Source organism: Scyliorhinus torazame, chromosome 28 (assembly GCF_047496885.1).
Source record: "Scyliorhinus torazame isolate Kashiwa2021f chromosome 28, sScyTor2.1, whole genome shotgun sequence".
NCBI classification, from domain to species: Eukaryota; Metazoa; Chordata; class Chondrichthyes; order Carcharhiniformes; family Scyliorhinidae; genus Scyliorhinus; species Scyliorhinus torazame.
Genome location: NC_092734.1, coordinates 6,723,045 through 6,748,250, shown reverse-complemented (window position 1 = coordinate 6,748,250; position 25,206 = coordinate 6,723,045). Strand labels below are relative to the sequence as shown.

Genomic DNA, 25,206 nt, shown 5'->3' with positions numbered 1-25,206 from the left:
AGTTTCTTGTGGGCAGGGAAAGTTCCGAGAGTAAGGAGGGGGTTCCTTCAGCGTAGTAGGGACAGAGGAGGATTGGCACTACCGAACTTGGGCGATTACTATTGGGCCGCCAATGTGGCAATGATACGTAAATGGATGATGGAGGGTGAGGGAGCGGCGTGGAAAAGACTGGAGAGAAAGTCCTGTAAAGGGACGAGTTTAGAGGCGCTGGTGACGGCGCTGCTACCGATCTCACCTAAAAAGTTTACCACGAACCCAGTGGTGGCGGCAACATTGAATATCTGGGGACAGTGGAGGCGACAGAGAGGGGTGCGGGGAGCCCTGGTGGGGTCCCCAATCAGGAACAACCATAGGTTCGCCCCAGGAAGAATGGATGGAGGATTTCAGAGCTGGTACCAGTTGGGAATTAGGAGGGTGGGAGATTTATTTATAGATGGGACTTTTGTGAGCTTGGAAGCATTGGAGGAAAAGTATAAGTTGCCCCGGGGAAATTTCTTGAGATATATGCAGGTGAGGGCGTTTACTAGACAACAGGTGAGGGAATTTCCATTGCTCCCGACACAGGGGATACAGGACAGGGTGCTTTCAGGGGTGTGGGTCGGAGAGGGCAAGGTGTCAGAGATTTACCAAGAGATGAGGGAAGAGGGGGAGGAGTCGGTGGGCGAACTAAAAGGAAAGTGGGAAGAAGAACTAGGGGAGGAGATAGAGGAGGGTATGTGGGCTGATGCCCTAAGCAGGGTAAATTCCTCTTCCTCATGCGCCAGGCTTAGCCTGATTCAATTTAAGGTGCTACATAGAGCACACATAACGGGAGCAAGATTGAGCAGGTTCTATGGAGTGGAGGACAAATGTGGGAGGTGTGGCGGGAGCCCGGCAAACCACGCACATATGTTTTGGGCGTGCCCGGCACTGGAAGGGTATTGGAAGGGAGTGACGGGAGTGATTTCGCGGGTGGTGAAGGCCCGGGTCAAACCAGGCTGGGGGTTAGCTCTATTTGGAGTTGCGGATGAGCCGGGAGTGCAGGAGGCGAAAGAGGCCGACGTTGTGGCCTTTGCGTCCCCTAGTAGCCCGGCGCAGGATCCTACTCATGTGGAAGGAGGCAAAACCCCCCGGACTGGAGGCCTGGGTAAATGATATGGCGGGGTTCATTAAACTGGAGCAGATAAAGTTTGCCCTGAGAGGATCGGCTCAAGGGTTCACCAGGCGGTGGCAGCCATTTCTCGACTACCTAGGGGAACGTTAGAGGGAAGACAGATGACCAGCAGCAGCAACCCAGGGGGAAGGGGGGGGGGGGAGGGGGGGAGGGGGGGGGGGGGGGTTTAGTTTAGTTTAGGTCAAAGATAAAGGGGTTTTGTTACTTGTGTATTGTTAAAAATTTCTGTATTGTTATTGTTGCGTTTGCTTTGTAAGAGGGGAAAAATTGTTGTTTGGGAAAAAAATTTCAATAAAACATATTTAAAAAAAAAAAAAAAAATATATCTGAAAATTAAAGTTTTATCTGCAGATTTATGATGTAATTCCATCCTGAGCTACATGATCTCGGTGTGGTATCTTATCAGAGTCAGCCAGTAACCAGCGGTATATATACTGGTCCCACAGCACACATTCTCATTTACATCCTGCAGGTGCTGATTTAGCACACAGGGCTAAATCGCTGGCTTTTAAAGCAGACTAAGGCAGACCAGCAGCATGGTTCAATTCCCGTACCAGCCTCCCCGAACAGGCGCCGGAATGTGGCGACTAGGGGCTTTTCACAGTAACTTCATTGAAGCCTACTTGTGACAATATGCGATTTTCATTCATTTCATTTCATGAAGTTCAGTTCTGATTGAAATGGTCCCAGCTTCTCTCTGGATATTTTTTGCATTCAGCAACAGCAGAGTGTTTCCCCCCCCCCCTTCATTCATTTATGGAATATGTGTGCCACTGACAAGAACAGCATTTATTGCCTAACCCCCTAATTGTCCTTAAGAAAGCATTGGTGACTATCCTTCTTGAACTGCTGGAGTCCATCGGGTGCAGGTACAGTGTTGCTGCACTCTCCGTTCTGGAGTGCTCCTGCCATTCGAGAATCTGGACTGGTGCTAAGAATGGCACCCAGTTGTGAGTCTCTGTCCTTGACCACGCAAATATATACCTGGTGGAGAGCTCACCGAGTTCCAGGATGCCATTATGAGCGGGCAGGAAACCAGATGCCACCCCTCCGCTACAACACTAATCCTGCCACCCCCACCCCCTGCCGTACAAACGGGGCATCCTGATCCGTACCATGGGAATAACGGGACACTTTTCCCCCCCCTCCCGCCCCACCCACCCCCGACAGCACGCATGCATGATGGTGACCCAACCACCCCGTCAGAGACCCCCATCAGTCACCCGTCACTCCCCCCCCCATCAGAGACCCCCATCAGCCACCGCCCCCCATCAGTCACCCCTTACTGAAAGCTGAAGAGCAGTCCAGGCAGCAGAGTGAAAAATCGCTGCATTTTCACTCACCCTTCCCTAACATCTGCTGCCTCAGATAAAGGTGTTTAAAGCAGCAGCTGTTACAAGTGTCAGCAGGGTGGGGGGGGGGGGGGGGCAGGATTTGTGTTGGTGGATGGGCTCTTCCGATGGGTTTGGGGGGGGGGCAATTCAGTTATGCGTTGACCCCTTTGACCCACCTCGGGGTCGATCGCGTCAGGGCCACGCATGGTCAAACATGCACCGAATCCCGCCCATTGTATATCCCACCGCGGGGGGTCGGTGCATAATGAGTGGTGGTGGGGGGGGGGGGGGGGGGGGGGAGCGGTTGGAGATTCCAGCCAATTACTTAAATTGAAATGGATGCAAATGACAGACTTGCATCCTCTCGCCAGGGTGGGGGGGGAGGTATCCCCCTGAGGCCACCAGCAGAGGATCTGAGTATCGCAATGTGTTTGGCGTCTTGGCACCAAACCCGGGGGATGTTTCAGTCTCCGCCTGATCTTGAATCCCGATCGTGGGGTCAGGCAATGGGGAATTCACTCCATAGTTCCAAGTTTTCCCGTGTGTCTGTTACCCCTGTCACACAGTGGTTAGCACTGCTGCCTCACCGTGCCAGGGTCCTGGGTTCAATTCCGACCATGTGTGACTGTCTGTGCAGAGTCTGCACGTTCTCCCCGTGTGTGCGTGGGTTTCCTCCGGGTGCTCCGGTTTCCTCCCACAGTCCAAAGATGTGCAGGGTAGGTGGATCGGCTATGCTTTATTGTCACTTTGTGTCCAACGGGTTAGGTGGAGTCACTGGGTTGCGGGCCTAGATAGGGGGCTCTTCCAGAGGGTTGGTGCAGAGTCAATGGGCCAAGCGGCCTCCTTCTGCATTGTAGGGATTTTATGATGAAGGTTGTGTGTTTGGAAGTTCCTGTCAGATCGAGGATTGATGAGGAATAATCTGGTCAAGGCCAGTGATTTACTGGAAATCACATGACAGACCAGTTTTAAATTTTGGACCTGTTGATTTTGAACAGTGTGTGTTTTGAGGAACAAGTCGAGAAGGAGGGCTGCCCTAACTTGCTCCCCCCCCCCCCCCCCCCCCCCCCGACTTCCTGAAATTCCATGTGACATTCCATGCAGCCGAAGCCAGAGAATCCTCAGCGGAGTGTAAATTGTCTGCATTTGGAACCCTGGAAAGCTGAGACGAGAAGAATTGATCCAGCTCCATATTCTTCTCATGTCGAAGCTCCTTTGGAGAGAACCTCCAGAAATCTACTTCGACCCCGCGGCCTGCCGTCGCATGACGGAGCTCCAGATCGATGGCATTGAAACCCTGCAAACTTTATCTTTTATCGTCTCTTCTTCAAAGCACATCTGCGCAGAGACCCCATCTGTTTGCCCTTACCGTGTGTGTGCGTACAGGCATGCTGGGATATTTTTAAAAAGCGATAGAATCCCCACAGTGCAGAAAGAGGCCATTTTGGCCATCAAGTCCATACTGACTCTCCGAAAGAGCACCGTACCTAGGCCCAATCCACCGCCCTGTTCCGGTAACCCCACCTAACCTTTGGACACTAAGGCACAATTTATCATGGCCAATCCACCTGACGTGAACATCTTTGGACTGTGGGAGGAAACCGGAGCACCCGGAGAAAACCCACGCAGACACGGGGAGAACGTGCAAACCCCACCCAGACGGTTCCCCCAAGGCCGGAATTGAACCCGGCTCCCTGGAGCAGTGAGGTGGCAGTGCTAACCACTGTGCCCCCGTGCCAATAGTTACACTTCCAGATTACAAATTGTGCAAACCAGTTCTTGCAACCTGTTTTAAAAAGTTTTTTTGCTAATAAATCCATCAATCTGAGTTTATTGGAAGAGGCCTGGTTAAAATCTCTCTTATTCTGGGTCTAACAGTAGTGAGGGTAAATAATTGGCTGTTTTCGTGAGTGAATTAATCTAACGGTATGACCTGCAGAGCAGGGGGGCTGGATAAACTGTGCATCCTCCCATCCCGGTGTATGTACTGGGTCACCTGGGCACACTTCATCACTGAAAATCAAGCAGAGGTTCATGTCCGTAAGGCAGCACTCCGTATTTTTGGGATGTTAATTTAAATGGTGCGTGTAATCTTCCGCCCCAGATTTCTCTTTGTGCTCAGGTGACTGAGTAGTCTCACGCACCGCAACAGAGAAACCTGGCTGGACATTGGTCGGAGATATTTTATTTTTGCTACATTAGAGACAAATGGAACCCTAAGGATGCGCCATAAGATTAGAATTTGAAAGCTGAAATGGAGCTCCCAGTTATCCGTAAACAACGGGACTTGGTGCTTGAATTGTATAACCTGTCTGGTGTTGCCGTACATTTTAATGATTAACTTCACCTCGCATCGCTTTTTGAAGTTTGGCCCTCGGTGGTTATGTTCTGAGAGTGCCCTCTGCTGGTCCCTCTCGAATTTGAGTTGGTTTGTTGGTGCAAAAACCAAACCTCCATCTGCAGTTCGGCCTTCAGCTACCTAGACACAACACTCTTGAATTTCCAATCCAGACTCCTCTGCCTCTCTACCTACATTAAAATCTCCTTTAAAACCAGCATCTTTAGACAAGCTTATGGCTGCCCTAGCTAATCTCTCCTTTGACTCAGCGTCTGTTCCCCCATGAAGTGCTTTGGAATGTTTTTCTCTGTTAAACGTGCTCTAGTTACACAAGTTGGTGATCTCTTTAACATTACCTCATCAAGATCCTTCGAATGACTTTATGCATATTTCTGTTTTTCGCTTCTTTTGTCGTTAAATGACATAATTCTCATTATTTCCCATGGAGGAACTGTCCAGAAAGCTTTGTCATCGTTAATATAATAATTGGTATCTACCGGAATCATACCTTTCCTCTATTTGAGAGATAATTGTTACCAATGAGGTGCTTTGCATTTTCAGAGTGAAACATGTCCAGCAGATTTGATTATACAAAAGTCAGAAGCCAGCTTTTCATCGAGTTTCAATTCTGCCAAATTTCTGATAATCGGAGCCAAAAGATTCCGTGATCAGAAAAATAATCTGACAGAACATGGAATTGCACCGTTTAAAATAATAATGCTAAGCCTTTGGGGACCGTCTTGTTCTGGTGCGTTGAATGACTGCCCATTTTACATCACAGAACCTCAGCTATAACGCAGCTTAAAATCTGCCACTGTTCAACCATGTAAAATAGTTGAAGCAGAGAACAGTGCAAATCCCAAACCTTTGGTCAAAACATCTCAAACTAATTACATTGGCAACAATATTATTCAATGCTGGTGGTCTTAACAATTCGCAATGACGCCCAGCCAGAAGCTTGGGATGTCAAGTCCCAGAATTATCATTTTCGTTGCCTTCAGCTTGGAAAGTTTATGTAAACATTCTCCAGGCTCAAAAGTATGGGATTTGATTTATACATGTGGGTTAATGGTAATGAAAGATGGCAGGGTTAGTTGGAAGTACAGTCCCATTCTCCATTTGGGGGATGAAATGATGCCAACAGCAGTGAGCAAGTTGCCTTCCAAAAGTGCATAAACCCTCACAGCCCCTTATTGCTACAAGCCGGGTTATTCAAATCTTAATGTATTTAAATCTGTTTTTGTTTTTCTTGCGGCTATACAAACAAAATGGCCAAAAGTATACAAAACCTCAAGATGTATGTACCATATGTAACAGTGGCTAAGAACCACAGCAAATATTTGAATATGGGTCTGCGCTGTAAAAACTCCTCCGTGTGAACCATCCAGATGAAACATCCCCCCCGGCCCCCCCTCCCACCAGCAGCTTAAATGGAAATGCACATGGTGAGAGAAAACTCTTCACATTCATTCTAGCTGTTGTATTCTCGGCTTTGTTCCACATGAAGCAGCTGCAGGGCATTCCGAATACAAGAGCAATATACTGCGGATGCTGGAAATCTGTAACTGAAACAGACCAGGCTGGAAACACTCAGCAGGTCTGGCACCATCTGTGGGGAGAGGAAAAGTGACAGTGCCTTAGGTCTGTGATCGTTCATCAGAACAGGGGAACCAGTAGAAGTAGCAATCTTGAATTTCCAAAAGGCATTCAATTAGGAGCTGCAAAGAGATATAGACGGGGTTAAGTGAGTGGGCAGCAAGGTGACAGAGTGGAATGTGAGGAACGGTGAAGTTATTCAATTTGGCCGTATGGTCAGAAAACCAGAATATTTTCTCAAAAGGTTCAGAGAGACTTGTGTGTACTCGAACAAGAACATGGAAAGTTAGCAAGCAGATGCAGCAAACAAATAGGAAGTGATACCTTGTACTTTGTAGCAAGGGTATTGGAGTGCAAGAATAGGAAATCTTGCTACAATTGTACAAGACTTTGGTGAGAGCATAACCCTACGTTTGGACACCATGGGTGCGATTTAACTAAAGAAAAATAGTCTGTTCTGAGTGGGATTAGTGGGGTAAAGTGCCGGGAACGTTCCCGCTATCGACCGATACACTGTGTTGTTTCCGGGCCCCAGCGGGGAACGGCCCCGGGGCCTTACTTCAGCGTCATTTCCTGCACTGAGGAGCTCCGCGAGTGGTGACACCCAGGTGGCACTGCCAGGGTGCCAGCATGGCCGGGGCCGACTACACGAGGCCCTCTGATCGCTAGGGAGACCCCCGTCCCCCCCCACCCCCAAGTGCCATTCCGCCTGGTCCCCCTTTGAGAAGCCGATAGATGCCGATTAGATCTGGCGGCAGTATAGCTAACTGAGCTTTTAAACTCTTTTAACGATGTGAGCCTGGGGGTGGGATCCAGGCCGCGACATCTCAAGATCTCGCGAGGTGTAACGATCATTGGGAATCCTGGAAGCGGTCGGATCTTATCGGCTGTGTCCCATCCCGATTCCGGCGGGATGCGGCCGGTATATTGAACTCCATATTTAAGGAAGGATATGCTTGCATAGGAAGCAGTACAGTGAATCTTCACTAGATTGGTCCCTGGAATGAGCGGGTTGTCCTATAATAAAAGGCCGAGTAAATTAAACCTGTGCCCTCTAGTTTTAGACTCCCCTACCTTTGGGAAAAGATGTTGACTATCTACCTTATCTATGCCCCTCATTATTTTATAGACCTCTATAAGCTCACCCCTAAGCCTCCTACGCTCCAGGGAAAAAAGTCCCAGTCTATCCAGCCTCTCCTTATAACTCAAACCATCAAGTCCCGGTAACATCCTAGTAAATCTTTTCTAGTTGAAGCCAAAGATCAGTCAGTATAATCATATTGAATGGTGGAGCAGGCTCAATGGGCCACGAGGCCTACTCCTACTCTCATTTCTTATGTTGCTACGTTCACCCTTCAGCTGCTGATTGGGTGGCGAGCCCTCTCCCTGACCTTTAATTGGCTGCAGCTTTGAAAATCCAGTGCATTATGGGATCAGGTTCGGGAACTAGACCCATTTCCATGAAATTGTGCAACTTCACAAAAAGCATGGTCCTCGTCCTTTGTACAGTCACAGCTCTTTTTCCAATTCTATAGCATTCACAGAAATAGCGTTAACCTCTGAACATTGCAAACTAAAATAATCATTAACGCCCTTCGGGTTAGAAAAACTCCGATGTGTTTCTTTTTCCATTCTAAATCTTGATGAAAGAATTTTAAGCTGATGTATTTTACACATGTTTGGAAGTGGATAATATTCCAACAAATCTGTTAGCTGTTATCTCTAGAGGTTTCTAACTATAGAAAGATGATGTTAATTAACAAGTTGACTATAATACAGTCTAGTATTCAGAAAGTTATAACCCTGCCATAATGGTTTTATCATCAGCAAGATAATTATTTAAGGCTAAAAAAGCTGGCATTAGGAATATATTGTTCGCTTCTCACATGGCCCAGCTCAGTACTGCTCTATAAAATATTTATACATGCAATGACTAAGTCATTATTCTTCTATTTTAAGAACCGGAACTTGCAATAGTTTGTTTGAAGTAGCATTTTAATCTTGATAAATGATGAGCAACAGTAAGCTGGAGATTAAAGTTCCAGTTTTTCACTGCCAGTGAGATGCATGTTTGTAATCAAAATGATTTTTAGAAAGCATGACAGCGTTCGAAAGTGAGTGTGTCTGCGTTTTGATATTGAATGATTTATTAGATGTAAACTTCCCCATTTGCTTATGAAATGGATGCTGTTCCCCACAAACGTGGAGGTTTTGGGGAAACACAAGCTGTCAAGGTACAGCATTTATTCTGCTGTTGTTGGTGGTCATTAGTGGAACCATACAGCCCATGACATTCCTGGGTTCCATCCCCAGTCTGTGCCATTAACTGGACTTGAGAGCAGCAGTAGCCGTTTGACTGGGTGTCCCCACCCGCAGGTTCCTGGTCCCTGTTTGCTGCCCAATCAGCCATGCTGGAAAGTGCCTCAGACACATGGAATATCTCTGCCATTCTTCACTGACGAGGCTCGCAAAGCGATCACAGCCGTTTGAATAAGGCAGCAGATGATGGTCGGTGTCATGGCACCTTGTCCATGATGCATAATTGCCTTCTGGACAGAGGGAAGTTTAGAGAAAGAAATGGGGGCAGTAGGGTGCAAAATCATGTCATCATCCATTGGTCACGTTTTCTTAAAAGACTAATTGATTGATCTTCTCACTGAAATAAAACTAAAGAAATCCTACTGAAAGGGCAACAATGGAAAAGGTGGGCTGCATTTTACATGGCCCTGGCAGGCACGAAACCGTGCGGGTCGTGTAAATTGGGTTAGGTGCCCTGTCCACCATCTTCCCACTTCCCTTCCCAAGCTCCCTCCCCCACAATATTGGGTGGCCGGGGTGGGGGTGGGGGGTGGGGGGGAGGGGGGGGGGGGGTGCGGTGCTCCCTCCCCCACAATATTGGGCGGCCCGGGGGGGGGGGGGGGGGGGGGGGTGGGGGGGGGGGGGGGGGGTGCGGTGCAATCAATCAGGCACTGAAATCAGCAGCCTGCCGGCACGGTACCACAGTGGTTAGCACTGTTGCCTCACAGCGCCAGGGTCCCAGGTTCGATTCCCCGCTGGGTCACTGTCTGTGCGGAGTCTGCACGTTCTCCCTGTGTCTGCGTGGGTTTCCTCCGGGCGCTCCGGTTTCCTCCCACAAGTCCCGAAAGACGTGCTGTTAGGTGAATTGGACATTCTGAATTCTCCCTCTGTGTACCCGAACAGGCGCCAGAATGTGGAGACGAGGGGATTTTCACAGTAACTTCATTGCAAGTGTTAACAGCAAGCACCCATTAATCTGCGAAAGAGAAAGGAAAGAAATTGCGTTTAAATTTATTGCATCTTGACACATCCTCATGGCATCGGCGCTAGGTACTTCACACCCAGTGAGAGGTTCAGTCACAGGGCAGCTACTGTGACTCGGAACAGTTCTACAAACAATAGAGAGGACCAAAGTAGTCTTCGTGTCACTGTGACCTGAACTGATTTTATCCTTCGAGTCTACCTGATGTCCAAAACGTTGGCATTGTAACTGGTTAAATACATTAACCGTTGAGAGAGAGAAATTGTCATTTCACATGGTTCACATATATGATTGGAAACTATCTAAGCTAACACCATCACTGAAGATTCATTATCAGCTGGTTGATATGGAATTAGACCTGTATTTACAGCGCATGTATCCAGCTAAAATGGTCTTTCCTATTGTTCTCCCTTCCCTGTTCCCTTGTCTCTTCTCATTCCCACCCCATTCACTATTTCGTTACAATTTATTCCAATTACTTTGAAACATGTCTCTGTTTTCCCGTTTTTTCAGGGGGAGATAGGAAGACCTGGTATGCCAGGAAAACCAGGAATAAAGGTATCCCGCACTGTCGGATTTCCCTCCCATAACTTGTGCGCTCACGAATGAAGTGACGTAAATTGAAAACATTTCAAAGTAAAAGCACATTTTGCTGTGTTAATCCAACATAAAGGCCTATTAATATTTTAAAACAGTTACAAGCAGACTACTACTTTATTGCTTCAATCTTTTCCTAAAAGTTTGGAGTATTTATAAGTCAATATTAAAACATTGCAGTGTTTAAGATGTTCCTTGAGGTGCTAGAGAGAGAATTTGCCAAAATCCGGCCAGACTAACTAAGGCATGATCCCAGCGAATCAAAACATCAATCCAATCATATTTCTAGTTCCAGGCAGCCAATCTGCTGCCTCTCCTGTCTTTTCACCAGGTTTTGTGTGTGAGATGATGATTGAAAATCATTCTTGTGGGTTCCATTAACGTGACATATCTTCAAATGTTGTGCACTTCATTTCAAACACTTAAGATCTGACTTACACAGATAGATAATGAAATATGTTTAAAAATGAAATTAGTCAGTGAAGCTGGTTCTAAATGCAAAACAAGACGATTAATTTTGTGGAGAATTACACGGCAGCAGAGAATGGTCTCCATCTCCCACTTTCATTACTGCCCTCAACATTACAGTGCATTTGCGGGGGGGGGGGTCGGTGCAGACTTGATTTGTGTTCCAAGCCCCACCTCTTCTCCCTACCCTGTTTTGCTGGATGGAGGTTAAGGATTTTGGGTACTCCTGACTAATTTATTAATGCGTGTCACAGAATTATTTTTTAATGTTTCTATAACTCCTCTTCTTCTCTTCTGTACGTCCATATACTTGGTGCTGATTTCTGACCCGTGCTGTTTCCAATCTTCAATCGATAGGGCTCACTTACTTCAACCCTTCCTGGGTTAAAGGTTAGTCACGGTGCAGCACATTCATTGAACCGGATTATTCTTCGCGTTTAATTTGCATCTTTGACTCTATTCTTTGCTGATCTATTTTCTGCTCCTGCTTCCCGCTGATCACAGGGCGAGGCGGGACAGACTGGACTAACTGGACAAAAGGTAGCGCTCCAACTCAGTTCATAGGTTTATCGTTTATTTAATATTAGTCTGTTCTTTGTGCACTTGAGTCACCGCCTAACAACGCAGTAACATCAGGGTGACCAGTATCACCAGTTTGAGCCAGCATTTCCTGAATGTTTTCTATTAGGTCAGATAAAAATTAATCTTTTACTTTTTACATTCTGCTTTTTCCTTCACTTCCACTCCACCATCCCACCTGCCCCTGTCCGTCCCTAATCTCCCTGGCCGTCCCTAATCTCCCTGACCGTCCCTAATCTTCCTGTCCATCCCTAATCTCCCTGTCCATCCCTAATCTCCCTGTCCGTTCCTAATCGCACTGTCCATCCCTAATCTCCCTGCCCATCCCTAATCTCCCTGTCCGTCCCTAATCGCACTGTCCATCCCTAATCTCCCTGTCCGTCCCTAATCTCCCTGTCCGTCCCTAATCTCCCTGTCCGTCCCTAACCTCCCTGTCCGTCCCTAATCTCCCTGTCCATCCCTAATCTCCCTGTCCGTCCCTAATCTCCCTGTCCGGCCCAAATCTCCCTGTCCGTCCCTAATCTCCCTGTCCGTCCCTAATCTCCCTGTCCGTCCCTAATCTCCCTGTCCGTCCCTAATCTCCCTGTCCGTCCCTAATCTCCCTGTCCATCCCTAATCTCCCTGCCCGTCCCTAATCTCCCTGTCCGTCCCTAATCTCCCTGCCCGTCCCTAACCTCCCTGTCCGTCCCTAATCTCCCTGTCCGTCCCTAATCTCCCTGTCCGTCCCTAATCTCCCTGCCCGTCCCTAATCTCCCTGTCCGTCCCTAATCTCCCTGTCCATCCCTAATCTCCCTGTCCGTCCCTAATCTCCCTGTCCGTCCCTAATCTCCCTGTCCGTCCCTAATCTCCCGGTCCATCCCTAATCCCCCTGTCCATCCCTAATCTCCCTGCCCGTCCCTAATCTCCCTGTCCGTCCCTAATCTCCCTGTCCGTCCCTAATCTCCCTGCCCGTCCCTAATCTCCCTGCCCGTCCCTAATCTCCCTGTCCGTCCCTAATCTCCCTGTCCGTCCCTAATCTCCCTGCCCATCCCTAATCTCCCTGTCCGTCCCTAATCTCCCTGTCCATCCCTAATCTCCCTGTCCGTCCCTAATCTCCCTGTCCATCCCTAATCTCCCTGTCCGTCCCTAACCTCCCTGTCCGTCCCTAATCTCCCTGTCCGTCCCTAATCTCCCTGTCCGTCCCTAATCTCCCTGTCCGTCCCTAATCTCCCTGTCCGTCCCTAATCTCCCTGTCCGTCCCTAATCTCCCTGTCCGTCCCTAACCTCCCTGTCCATCCCTAATCTCCCTGTCCGTCCCTAACCTCCCTGTCCGTCCCTAATCTCCCTGTCCGTCCCTAATCTCCCTCTCCATCCCTAATCTCCCTGCCCGTCCCTAATCTCCCTGCCCGTCCCTAATCTCCCTGCCCGTCCCTAATCTCCCTGTCCATCCCTAATCTCCCTGTCCATCCCTAATCTCCCTGTCCGTCCCTAATCTCCCTGTCCATCCCTGATCTCCCTGTCCGTCCCTAATCTCCCTGCCCATCCCTAATCTCCCTGCCCATCCCTAATCTCCCTGCCCGTCCCTAATCTCCCTGTCCATCCCTAATCTCCCTGCCCGTCCCTAATCTCCCTGTCCATCCCTAATCTCCCTGCCCGTCCCTAATCTCCCTGCCCGTCCCTAATCTCCCTGCCCGTCCCTAATCTCCCTGTCCGTCCCTAATCTCCGTGTCCGTCCCTAACCTCCCTGTCCGTCCCTAATCTCCCTGTCCGTCCCTAATCTCCCTGTCCGTCCCTAATCTCCCTGTCCGTCCCTAATCTCCCTGTCCGTCCCTAACCTCCCTGTCCGTCCCTAACCTCCCTGTCCGTCCCTAACCTCCCTGTCCGTCCCTAACCTCCCTGTCCGTCCCTAACCTCCCTGTCCGTCCCTAACCTCCCTGTCCGTCCCTAATCTCCCTGTCCGTCCCTAATCTCCCTGTCCGTCCCTAATCTCCCTGTCCGTCCCTAATCTCCCTGTCCGTCCCTAATCTCCCTGCCCGTCCCTAATCTCCCTGCCCGTCCCTAATCTCCCTGCCCGTCCCTAATCTCCCTGTCCGTCCCTAATCTCCCTGTCCGTCCCTAATCTCCCTGTCCGTCCCTAATCTCCCTGTCCGTCCCTAATCTCCCTGTCCGTCCCTAATCTCCCTGTCCGTCCCTAATCTCCCTGTCCGTCCCTAATCTCCCTGCCCGTCCCTAATCTCCCGGTCCATCCCTAATCTCCCGGTCCATCCCTAATCTCCCTGCCCGTCCCCTGCCACCTGCCAACTCCTTCTCTCCAAACCCTGACTTATGTAATGCCTGCTTTTACACTTTGACAATCATGCATGCAAGCTTGCAGCCCCAAATGTCAGCATTGTCCTTGTTGTGGTCTGTTACTCGGTATTGTGCTTTGGAGATTGAAGCCTTGGCCGAGGCTATTATACAAACTTTAAACGGCAGAGGTAAACCAGAGAGAACTGAGAAAAAGCTTTTAATTTTACACAGCAAGGTGGCGCTGCCAGCAGGTGGCACCAGCGGTGCTGGGGCAGCACCCTGCCCAAAGGGCATACAGCTGGGGGACACCGACCCCCTTGGAGATCCCCACGAGTGCCGTTCCATCTGGTCGCCATTTGTGGGGCCCAGTGCTGAACGGCGCTCACCCAAGGTCTCTGGCCACGAGGTTGAATCCCAAAGCCTCAGGTACCTCGGGAATCTGCACATTACAGTGAGACTAACTGCCTCGCTCCAATATGCAGATTTTCCAAAAAGTGATCGCAACGCAACATTGCAACGTCTTGTGATTGCATTGACTCTCGCGAGGCGCTGCGTAGATCCTGGGAGCGGGGACTCCCGGCTTTACTGGGCCGCGGCAAGCTGCTTTTCTGGCGCAGCGTGGCCATTGGATCGTGCCCATAGAAAATAGGAGCAGGAGGAGGCCATTCGGCCCTTCGAGTCTGCTCCACCATCATTATGACCACCGCAGATCATCCAACTCAACAGCCTGATCCCAATAGCCCCATGAGCTATATCGAAATCTTTCTTGATGTTTCGGCCACAACTACTTTCTGTGGTGATGGATTCCACAGGCCGACCACTCTCTGGGTGAAGAAAGTTCTCCTCATCTCGGTGCTGAATGGTCTACCCTGTATCGTCAGACTGTGACCCCTGGTTCTGGCTCCTGATATTGAGATCTTGGAGCGAAGCAATCAAACCAATCCCCTCGACATTTAAGGCAACGGTATTTGAACAGCTGATGATGTTTGAATTCCAAAGCCTCTCATGTTGTATCACATTCATAATTTAATAAGTTTTATAGTCAGCACTGCTCTACATAATGAGCTGTAAGAGTTTTTTTTGCAGAATCCCTGATAAATCATTAAAAATTTAAAACAGATAGATATAATGAGATGATGCAGTCAGTGTCAGAACTGACAGCTTCATCTCACATCAATGTAAACTCTTGGAACTGTAAAGGAAAATAGATCCGACTGTCACATTCCTCACATCATAATCCCCCCTCCCCCGACCCAACCGCTCAACACAATCTCCCTGCCTGACCCCCGCGACCCAACTCAGCACCTCACTCCCCCTGACCCAACCTAATCACCGGACTGCCACCAACACCCCGCACTGACCTGACCATACGACCGCCCCCCCCATCCCGACCAGACCACACCGCCTGACTCCCCCCAACCCAACCTTATCACCCGACTGCCTCCCTGACCCACCTGCTACCCTATCCCCTTGCCCACCTTCACATTCGCTCAGACATTCGTACACTAACACACACCCAAAAGCTGTTTAAACATCCCAGCTTTTCAGTGTATTAGTGAACATTTAACCAGAATATGGCAGCCAGTGCCATAAAAAGGAGGGGTGGCCTGTCTACCCCGACAATCCAGTGTCTACCCCTGACCATCCAGTGTGTACCCCGACAATCCAGTGTCTACCCCCGACGAGGTTGAGAATGCGGGAGTGGATCATCAATACCAGCATGGATCAGTTTGGTTGAATGATGTTTCTACGCTGTGACTGATGTGTAATATTGTATCATTTCCATATGGACTCTCGGATCTATACATTTTGCTTCATAGATTTTAGCATAAATGACTTGTTATAATTATAATTTCCACTTTGAATATAGACTAAGAGTCAGGTGAACCTGTAGCTAAGGAACTATTGTGTGTGTTGCATCTGCAATTGAATTCTGGCAGTGAACTTTGCAATTTGGAAGTTTTAGAATGTATTCAATTATTGCTGAAGTATTAGTTCTACCACAGTTAAAGTCCCTTCATAACATGTCTTAGTTAAGTGCATGCAACTCTGATTTACCATATTCGGGTATCATAGTCACAAACTGATGGGCTTTTAAAAAAATGTTTTATCCCGTTTTATCGTTAAAATTACAAAGCCAATGTGCAGAGTGGACGGGGCAAACCCTTAATCCACCTCATTGCGTGCTCCAAAAACCAATTCAAATTCAAATTGAACCCAATTCATGGTCTCCACAAGAAAGACACACATGATCTAAGCTGACAAGAAAAGGCATCGCACCTGATCTTGGGCTCGATCTGATGCTTGATCCCAACCAAGAGGCCGAGAAGCAATACAACTTAATGGTATTCGACATATCTCTGATTAGGTTCATTTTTTAAAAAAGAATTGTCTTTCAGTGTAACGTGTGTGCTCCCTCGCTGTGAGGAATGGGCCTGGAGTGGGAAAATGCTATGAAGATGATTGTGTGTGCCTTCATGTTTGGAATTATTGATTGTGGTTATTGTCAATAACTTTATAATATCATAATATATTAATACTGGGGAGGTCAAAGCAAATTACTGCGGATGCTGGACTCTGAAACGAAAGAGGAAATGCTGGAAAATCTCAGCAAGTCTGGCAGCATCTGTAGGGAGAGAGAAGAGTTAATGTTTCGAGTCCAATGACTCTTTGTCAAAGCTGGGGAGGTGGTTGCGTAGTGGTATTGTCACTGGACTGGTAAACCAGAGAGCCAGAAACCTGGCTCTGCGGACCGGGCTTCAAATCCCACCACTGCAGATGGTGAAACTTGGATTCAGTACACATCTGGAATTAATGATGACCACGAAACCATTGTCAATTGTTGTGAAAACCCACCTGGTTCACTAATGTCCTTCAGGGAAGGAAATCTGCCGTCCTTACCTGGTCTGGCCTACATGTGACTCCAGACCCACAGCAATGTGGTTGACTCTTAACTTCCCCCTCAAGGGCAATTAGGGATGGGCAATAAATGCTGGCACAGCCTGCGATGCCCACTTCCCGTTAACGTATAAAAAATGGGAATATAATATATTAATATGATGCATATATTGACATAAAAGAATATTACAGTAGGGTTGAGCTGTAAAGCAGGATTCACAGCTGCACGTGACAAATGTTCACTGTTCACATCCGTTGGCTCACATGCAGCTGTCAGCTTAGCTGTGACACGTGTGAATCATCATCAATAGATCGGAAGTATTGCAGGAGATTTGTTTGCACAGAGCATTGCTTTCAACACTGGACTCCTCTCAGGCTCAAAAATATCACTTCCAGCGCAATAGTGAAAAGTTACAAATTTGTCTTTTCAAATGCTTAAGCCTCAATCAGAGAGAACTTTATTTTTAAATGGCCTGTGGAAGTCAACTGTTTTAATAAATAAAATTCCGACCGTCAGTCAGGAAGTATTTGAAAAGTTGGTATTTTATAATGCAGTCAGGACTAATAGAACAACCGACAAAATAGTTCATCAGATGAAGGGTTGTGGAGGTTGTGTTACTCCCACTAATAACCAAAGAGGATGTTCTTTACAACATAATATTATTAATAAGGGAAATTTGCATAATTCCAAACCAAAGTTGCCAGATGCAAGTAGAAGTGAGTGAGAAATAGTAGCTGAATTTTAAGTTGATTGGAAGAGATAAGAATGTAAGTTTATGAGTAATTCAGCAACAATTGTGAAGATGTACCATTAATTGATCCCAATTACTGGGTGTAATTATTCATTAACCACCAAGCTACGAAGAAAGCTAATCCCGTATTGGGACGAGTCTCAACAGTATTTGACTACAAATTGGTATAAGCTGTGCTAACCTGTGTAACTCTTGTGTAGTTTTGAGCAGCATGTCGCCTACAGGATCTTAATACTTTGGAGAGGGTTCACGGGAGAGTGGCGAGCATGATTATAAGACTAGAGGTTACCAGGTTTCAAGATGAGATTGATATATCTGAATATTGAAGAAAAGCAGTTTGAAGAGGAGCATGCTGGGAGCGTTTCAAACAGACGACTTGAGCATGTTCTATCGTTTTGGTAGCGGGTGAAGAACGTTATTCACCCGCTACCAAAATATCATTGTGACTGATTAGCAACTGTTCAATTATCTATTTTTGATGTTAGTTAGTCAATGGCAAGCTGATAGATTTTTATTTTTAAAAAGGTGGGCAAAGGTACTGCTCGTGTTCCAGCTCATCAATTGGAGAGGGCGTCTGATAAGTTTTTTAAAAATGTATTCACAGGATATGGCTATCATTGGGCCAATGTTTATCACCCATCCTTGATTGTCCTAAACTGAGTGGCTCGGTAGATTCGTCTGTGAGGGAGATGAGCCAATCAGATAGTCTTTTAAGATGATGGTAATAATTACTGATATTAGCTTCCTAATTTTTAGTTCATTCGCTGAATTTAAATTTCCTAACTGTAACAGTGGGATTTGTACCCCTATCTCTAAGGTTGTTAGTACAGGCCTCATGTTTGATGGTCATTGATTCTGCTCCCATACCCTGTGTTTTGCAGTGTAATGACTGGTAATATTACAATTCATTCTTGCTGTGTTTCCTGTGGCCTTTCTAGTTTTTGTTTGCTTTTTCAAAAGTTTCGAGCGTCTGAACTTTCAGGATAGCACAGGTTGAAGAGTCTGTGGGAACACCTCTCCGCTGCCTCCATTGGTCCGGATGCAATTTCATGTTCTAACGGGCTTGATTGGCATAAGGTGGGATTTCCAACCCTCACCCAGGAGGAAGTCCTGCCTTGGGGAGCTGCCAATCAGTCGAAAACTTGAGCCTGCTGGAAAATGGCCCATATGTGACCACTTTAACACCTTAATTGGACCAAGGGCAAGTTTCACGTCCGAGATCAAGCTCGCCGCAGAATAAAATCGCTATTAGGTCGGGGCGAGTGGGAACCTGGAGGGAATCCCATTCGTGCAATTACCCGCCCCACCTCATAACCCAGTGGGGGGGATGGAGGAGTGTAAAATTCTGACCAAAGTTTTTCTCGTTTACGATAAGACTGTCACTTTCTCATGAATTGGAATGTTGCATGCCAGACACAAAAAAATAGAAAATGACTCAGTTGCAAACATGTGTGTGTGTTTGATATTGCGCAGGGTGAAAGTGGTACGCCAGGAAAAGGTGGTGAAGTCGGACAGAAAGTAAGTTTGCTCTCTGTCTTGTATTGAATACCTCATGTAGATAACTGCTCTAGTTACAGGTATGGAGCCCATTTGACATTTTAAAATATTTAAAATATTGCCATAAACTATCCGTTCACATGCTGCTGATAGATTTATATTTGTGGAGCAGGATGGGACAGGTTATTTCTACCCCATGCCGTATAGATACCTTCAGCACCAATGGCTGCTGAATCCCCTTTCACCTGCGTTTTCCCCTCCTCCCCCCACCAACACCTATTTTCTTGCTCCATGCTGCCCCTCCAGGACGGTGGGGAATTTGCACACGCGTTCACCACGCACTCAAATGACAACATGGGCGCAAAATCCCATGAGAGCTGGAAAATGAAACTCTCACCTGCGAGATCTCGTTTTCTGACTTTAATCGACCCCCTGCCAGTGATGTAATAAAATTGTCAATCTTCTGTTCAAATCCCACCATGGCCTCAACCCCACTCCTGTCCTCCAGCCCCGCTCTCCTCCGAGATATCTGCATCCCTCCAACCCTGGCCCATTCTCCATCATTCATGGCTTTCATCCCATAATTGCCAGCTACACCTTCAGCAAACTAAGCCCCAAATTCCAGTAGTCCCTCTCTAAACCTCTCTGTCTCTCACCGCCTCTAAGACCATCCTTAAAAATAATTCCATAGCTAATATTTTTAGGTACCTTTCCCAATATCAAATCTTTTGGCTCTAGGTTTGACAGTGCTCTTGTGGAGCAACTTGGGGATTTTTCTCTTGTTCAAGGCACTATGCGAATGCAGTATGTAATTGCTTTGCGTCAATGGGGGGCACGGTAGCACAGTGGTTAGCACAGTTGCTTCACAGCTCCAGGGTCCCAGGTTCGATTCCCGGCTTGGGTCACTGTCTGTGCGGAGTCTGCACGTTCTCCCCGTGTCTGCGTGGGTTTCCTCCGGGTGCTCCAGTTTCCTCCCACAGCCCAGAAATGTGAAGATTAGGTGGATTGGCCGTGATAAATTGCCCCTTAGTGACCAAAAAGGTTGGATGGGTTTGCTGGGTTATGGGGTGTGGGTGTGGGTTTGGGTAGGGTGCTCTTTCCAAGGGCCGGTGCAGACTTGATGGGCCAAATGGCCTCCTTCTGCACTGTAAATTCTGTGATTCTATGAGACTGATAATTAAAGGCATCACTGATTTGGTGCAGGCAGGAGGGTCTCTGCGTGGTACGTGAGTCATCAGGAGGATCTCCAAAAATAGAGGGTGTTTTCTGGAGTCGGGAAAAACACAACTATTGGAGTGGAGAAGGAGCATGCGAATCATTTTGGGAGTTATTAACATTGATATATATATATATAATCTGTGCACTCGTCTCCTTAACTCTGCGACAGGAGATTACTGATTATGAGTTTAATAACCAATGTTTGACCATGAAGAAAACTCTGCTCTGTCTATCACTGTTTTATGTAGCAATATGGTCTTGTTAAATAGGGTGAAAGAGGAGACTCGGGATCGGCTGTTGGCGGAATTAAGGGTGAACCGGGTCTTCCAGGTTTACCTGGACCTTCTGGGCCCCCAGGACCATTGGTTGGTGTTTCTTTGTTTATTTCTGACTACATATAATTCTGGTCAAATGTTGTTATCAAGATTTGGTTGTTTGAAATGGCTGTCGATTGTTTACTGACAGTTTTAGGAATCGAGAAAAACACGCAATTATAAAGCACCTTTCACAGCTTCAGGTCGCCCAAAGTGCTTTACAACCAATTACTATAGTCGTTCTGTTAGGAAAAGTGGCAGCTAATTTGCACTCAACAAGCTCACACAAACAATAATGAGATAATGACAGAATCATGTGTGCAAGAAAATGTTTTTTGAGGGATAGTTTTTATTAGGAACACCAGGGAGAAAATCCCCTCTTCAAAAATTCCGCCAACGGATCTTTTATTACAAGTGACAGTCAGACAGGATCCTGCTTAACGTCTCCGCTCTAAATCGACAGCTCTGACGGTGCAGCACTCATTCTGTACTCCCCTTCGACAATACAGCATCATTCTGTACTCCCCATCGACAATACAGCATCATTCTGTACTCCCCTTCGACAATACAGCATCATTCTGTACTCCCCTTCGACAATACAGCGTCATTCTGTACTCCCCTTCGACAATACAGCATCATTCTGTACTCGCCTTCGACAATACAGCATCATTCTGTACTCCCCTTCGACAATACAGCGACATTCTGTACTCCCCTTCGATAATACAGCGTCATTCTGTACTCCCCTTCGACAATACAGCGTCATTCTGTACTCCCCTTCGACAATACAGCATCATTCTGTACTCCCCTTCGACAATACAGCATCATTCTGTACTCCCCTTCGACAATACAGCATCATTCTGTACTCCCCTTCGACAATACAGCATCATTCTGTACTCCCCTTCGACAATACAGCATCATTCTGTACTCCCCTTCGACAATACAGCATCATTCTGTACTCCCCTTCGACAATACAGCATCATTCTGTACTCCCCTTCGACAATACAGCGACATTCTGTACTCCCCTTCGACAATACAGCATCATTCTGTACTCCCCTTCGACAATACAGCATCATTCTGTACTCCCCTTCGACAATACAGCGCTCATTCTGTACTCCCCTTCGACAATACAGCATCATTCTGTACTCCCCTTCGACAATACAGCATCATTCTGTACTCCCCATCGACAATACAGCATCATTCTGTACTCCCTTTCGACAATACAGCATCATTCTGTACTCCCCTTCGACAATACAGCATCATTCTGTACTCCCCTTCAACAATACAGCATCATTCTGTACTCCCCTTCGACAATACAGCGACATTCTGTACTCCCCTTCGACAATACAGCGTCATTCTGTACTCCCCTTCGACAATACAGCGCACAGTCTGTACTCCCCTTCGACAATACAGCATCATTCTGTACTCCCCTTCGACAATACAGCATCATTCTGTACTCCCCTTCGACAATACAGCATCATTCTGTATTCCCCTTCGACAATACAGCATCATTCTGTACTCCCCTTCGACAATACAGCATCATTCTGTACTCCCCTTCGACAATACAGCATCATTCTGTACTCCCCTTCGACAATACAGCATCATTCTGTACTCCCCTTCGACAATACAGCGCTCATTCTGTACTCCCCTTCGACAATACAGCATCATTCTGTACTCCCCTTCGACAATACAGCGACATTCTGTACTCCCCTTCGACAATACAGCATCAATCTGTACTCCCCTTCGACAATACAGCATCATTCTGTACTCCCCTTCGACAATACAGCATCATTCTGTACTCCCCTTCGACAATACAGCGTCATTCTGTACTCCCCTTCGACAATACAGCGCTCAGTCTGTACTCCCCTTCGACAATACAGCATCATTCTGTACTCCCCTTCGACAATACAGCATCATTCTGTATTCCCCTTCGACAATACAGCATCATTCTGTACTCCCCTTCGACAATACAGCGTCATTCTGTACTCCCCTTCGACAATACAGCGCTCAGTCTGTACTCCCCTTCGACAATACAGCATCATTCTGTACTCCCCTTCGACAATACAGCATCATTCTGTACTCCCCTTCGACAATACAGCATCATTCTGTACTCCCCTTCGACAATACAGCATCATTCTGTACTCCCCTTCGACAATACAGCATCATTCTGTACTCCCCTTCGACAATACAGCGTCATTCTGTACTCCCCTTCGACAATACAGCGTCATTCTGTACTCCCCTTCGACAATACAGCGTCATTCTGTACTCCCCTTCGACAATACAGCGCTCATTCTGTACTCCCCTTCGACAATACAGCATCATTCTGTACTCCCCTTCGACAATACAGCATCATTCTGTACTCCCCTTCGACAATACAGCGTCATTCTGTACTCCCCTTCGACAATACAGCATCATTCTGTACTCCCCTTCGACAATACAGCGTCATTCTGTACTCCCCTTCGACAATACAGCATCATTCTGTACTCCCCTTCGACAATACAGCGTCATTCTGTACTCCCCTTCGACAATACAGCATCATTCTGTACTCCCCTTCGACAATACAGCATCATTCTGTACTCCCCTTCGACAATACAGCATCATTCTGTATTCCCCTTCGAAAATACAGCGCTCATTCTGTACTCCCCTTCGACAATACAGCATCATTCTGTACTCCCCTTCGACAATACAGCATCATTCTGTATTCCCCTTCGACAATACAGCGCTCATTCTGTACTCCCCTTCGACAATACAGCATCATTCTGTACTCCCCACTGACAATACAGCATCATTCTGTACTCCCCTTCGACAATACAGCATCATTCTGTACTCCCCTTCGACAATACAGCGTCATTCTGTACTCCCCTTCGACAGTACAGCGTCATTCTGTACTCCCCTTCGACAATACAGCGTCATTCTGTACTCCCCTTCGACAATACAGCGTCATTCTGTACTCCCCTTCGACAATACAGCATCATTCTGTACTCCCCTTCGACAATACAGCAACACTCTGTACTCCCCTTCGACAATACAGCATCATTCTGTACTCCCCTTCGACAATACAGCATCATTCTGTACTCCCCTTCGACAATACAGCATCATTCTGTACTCCCCTTCGACAATACAGCGTCATTCTGTACTCCCCTTCGACAATAAAGCATCATTCTGTACTCCCCTTCGACAATACAGCATCATTCTGTACTCCCCTTCGACAATACAGCATCATTCTGTACTCCCCTTCGACAATACAGCATCATTCTGTACTCCCCTTCGACAATACAGCGTCATTCTGTACTCCCCTTCGACAATACAGCGCTCATTCTGTACTCCCCTTCGACAATACAGCGTCATTCTGTACTCCCCTTCGACAATACAGCGTCATTCTGTACTCCCCTTCGACAATACAGCATCATTCTGTATTCCCCACTGACAATACAGCGTCATTCTGTACTCCCCTTCGACAATACAGCATCATTCTGTACTCCCCTTCGACAATACAGCATCATTCTGTACTCCCCTTCGACAATACAGCATCATTCTGTACTCCCCTTCGACAATACAGCATCATTCTGTACTCCCCACTGACAATACAGCGTCATTCTGTACTCCCCTTCGACAATACAGCATCATTCTGTACTCCCCTTCGACAATACAGCATCATTCTGTACTCCCCTTCGACAATACAGCATCATTCTGTACTCCCCTTCGACAATACAGCCTCATTCTGTACTCCCCTTCGACAATACAGCATCATTCTGTACTCCCCTTCGACAATACAGCGCTCAGTCTGTACTCCCCTTCGACAATACAGCATCATTCTGTACTCCCCTTCGACAATACAGCATCATTCTGTACTCCCCTTCGACAATACAGCGTCATTCTGTACTCCTCTTCGACAATACAGCATCATTCTGTACTCCCCTTCGACAATACAGCGCTCATTCTGTACTCCCCTTCGACAATACAGCGCTCATTCTGTACTCCCCTTCGACAATACAGCGCTCATTCTGTACTCCTCTTCGACAATACAGCATCATTCTGTACTCCCCTTCGACAATACAGCATCATTCTGTACTCCCCTTCGACAATACAGCATCAGTCTGTACTCCCCTTCGACAATACAGCCTCATTCTGTACTCCCCTTCGACAATACAGCATCATTCTGTACTCCCCTTCGACAATACAGCATCATTCTGTACTCCCCTTCGACAATACAGCGCTCATTCTGTACTCCCCTTCGACAATACAGCGTCATTCTGTACTCCCCTTCGACAATACAGCATCATTCTGTACTCCCCTTCGACAATACAGCATCATTCTGTACTCCACTTCGACAATACAGCATCATTCTGTACTCCCCTTCGACAATACAGCATCATTCTGTACTCCCCTTCGACAATACAGCATCATTCTGTACTCCCCTTCGACAATACAGCATCATTCTGTACTCCCCTTCGACATTACAGCATCATTCTGTACTCCCCTTCGACAATACAGCATCATTCTGTACTCCCCACTGACAATACAGCATCATTCTGTACTCCCCTTCGACAATACAGCATCATTCTGTATTCCCCACTGACAGTACAGCGTCATTCTGTACTCCCCTTCGACAATACAGCGTCATTCTGTACTCCCCTTCGACAATACAGCGTCATTCTGTACTCCCCTTCGACAATACAGCATCATTCTGTACTCCCCTTCGACAATACAGCATCATTCTGTACTCCCCTTCGACAATACAGCAACACTCTGTACTCCCCTTCGACAATACAGCATCATTCTGTACTCCCCTTCGACAATACAGCATCATTCTGTACTCCCCTTCGACAATACAGCGTCATTCTGTACTCCCCTTCGACAATACAGCATCATTCTGTACTCCCCTTCGACAATACAGCATCATTCTGTACTCCCCTT

General features: G+C 47.2%; 1 protein-coding gene across 1 annotated transcript in view; it reads left to right on the top strand.

Annotated features, from left to right (window-relative positions):
* Positions 1-25,206, top strand: part of col13a1 (collagen, type XIII, alpha 1) — a 140,568-nt gene that overhangs the window by 64,968 nt on the left and 50,394 nt on the right. Inside the window, exons 19-23 of the mRNA XM_072491402.1 lie at positions 10,215-10,259; positions 11,124-11,156; positions 11,271-11,306; positions 18,737-18,781; positions 20,248-20,343. Coding sequence (XP_072347503.1) covers positions 10,215-10,259; positions 11,124-11,156; positions 11,271-11,306; positions 18,737-18,781; positions 20,248-20,343 — 255 coding nt within the window. The remainder of the gene's footprint in view (positions 1-10,214; positions 10,260-11,123; positions 11,157-11,270; positions 11,307-18,736; positions 18,782-20,247; positions 20,344-25,206) is intronic.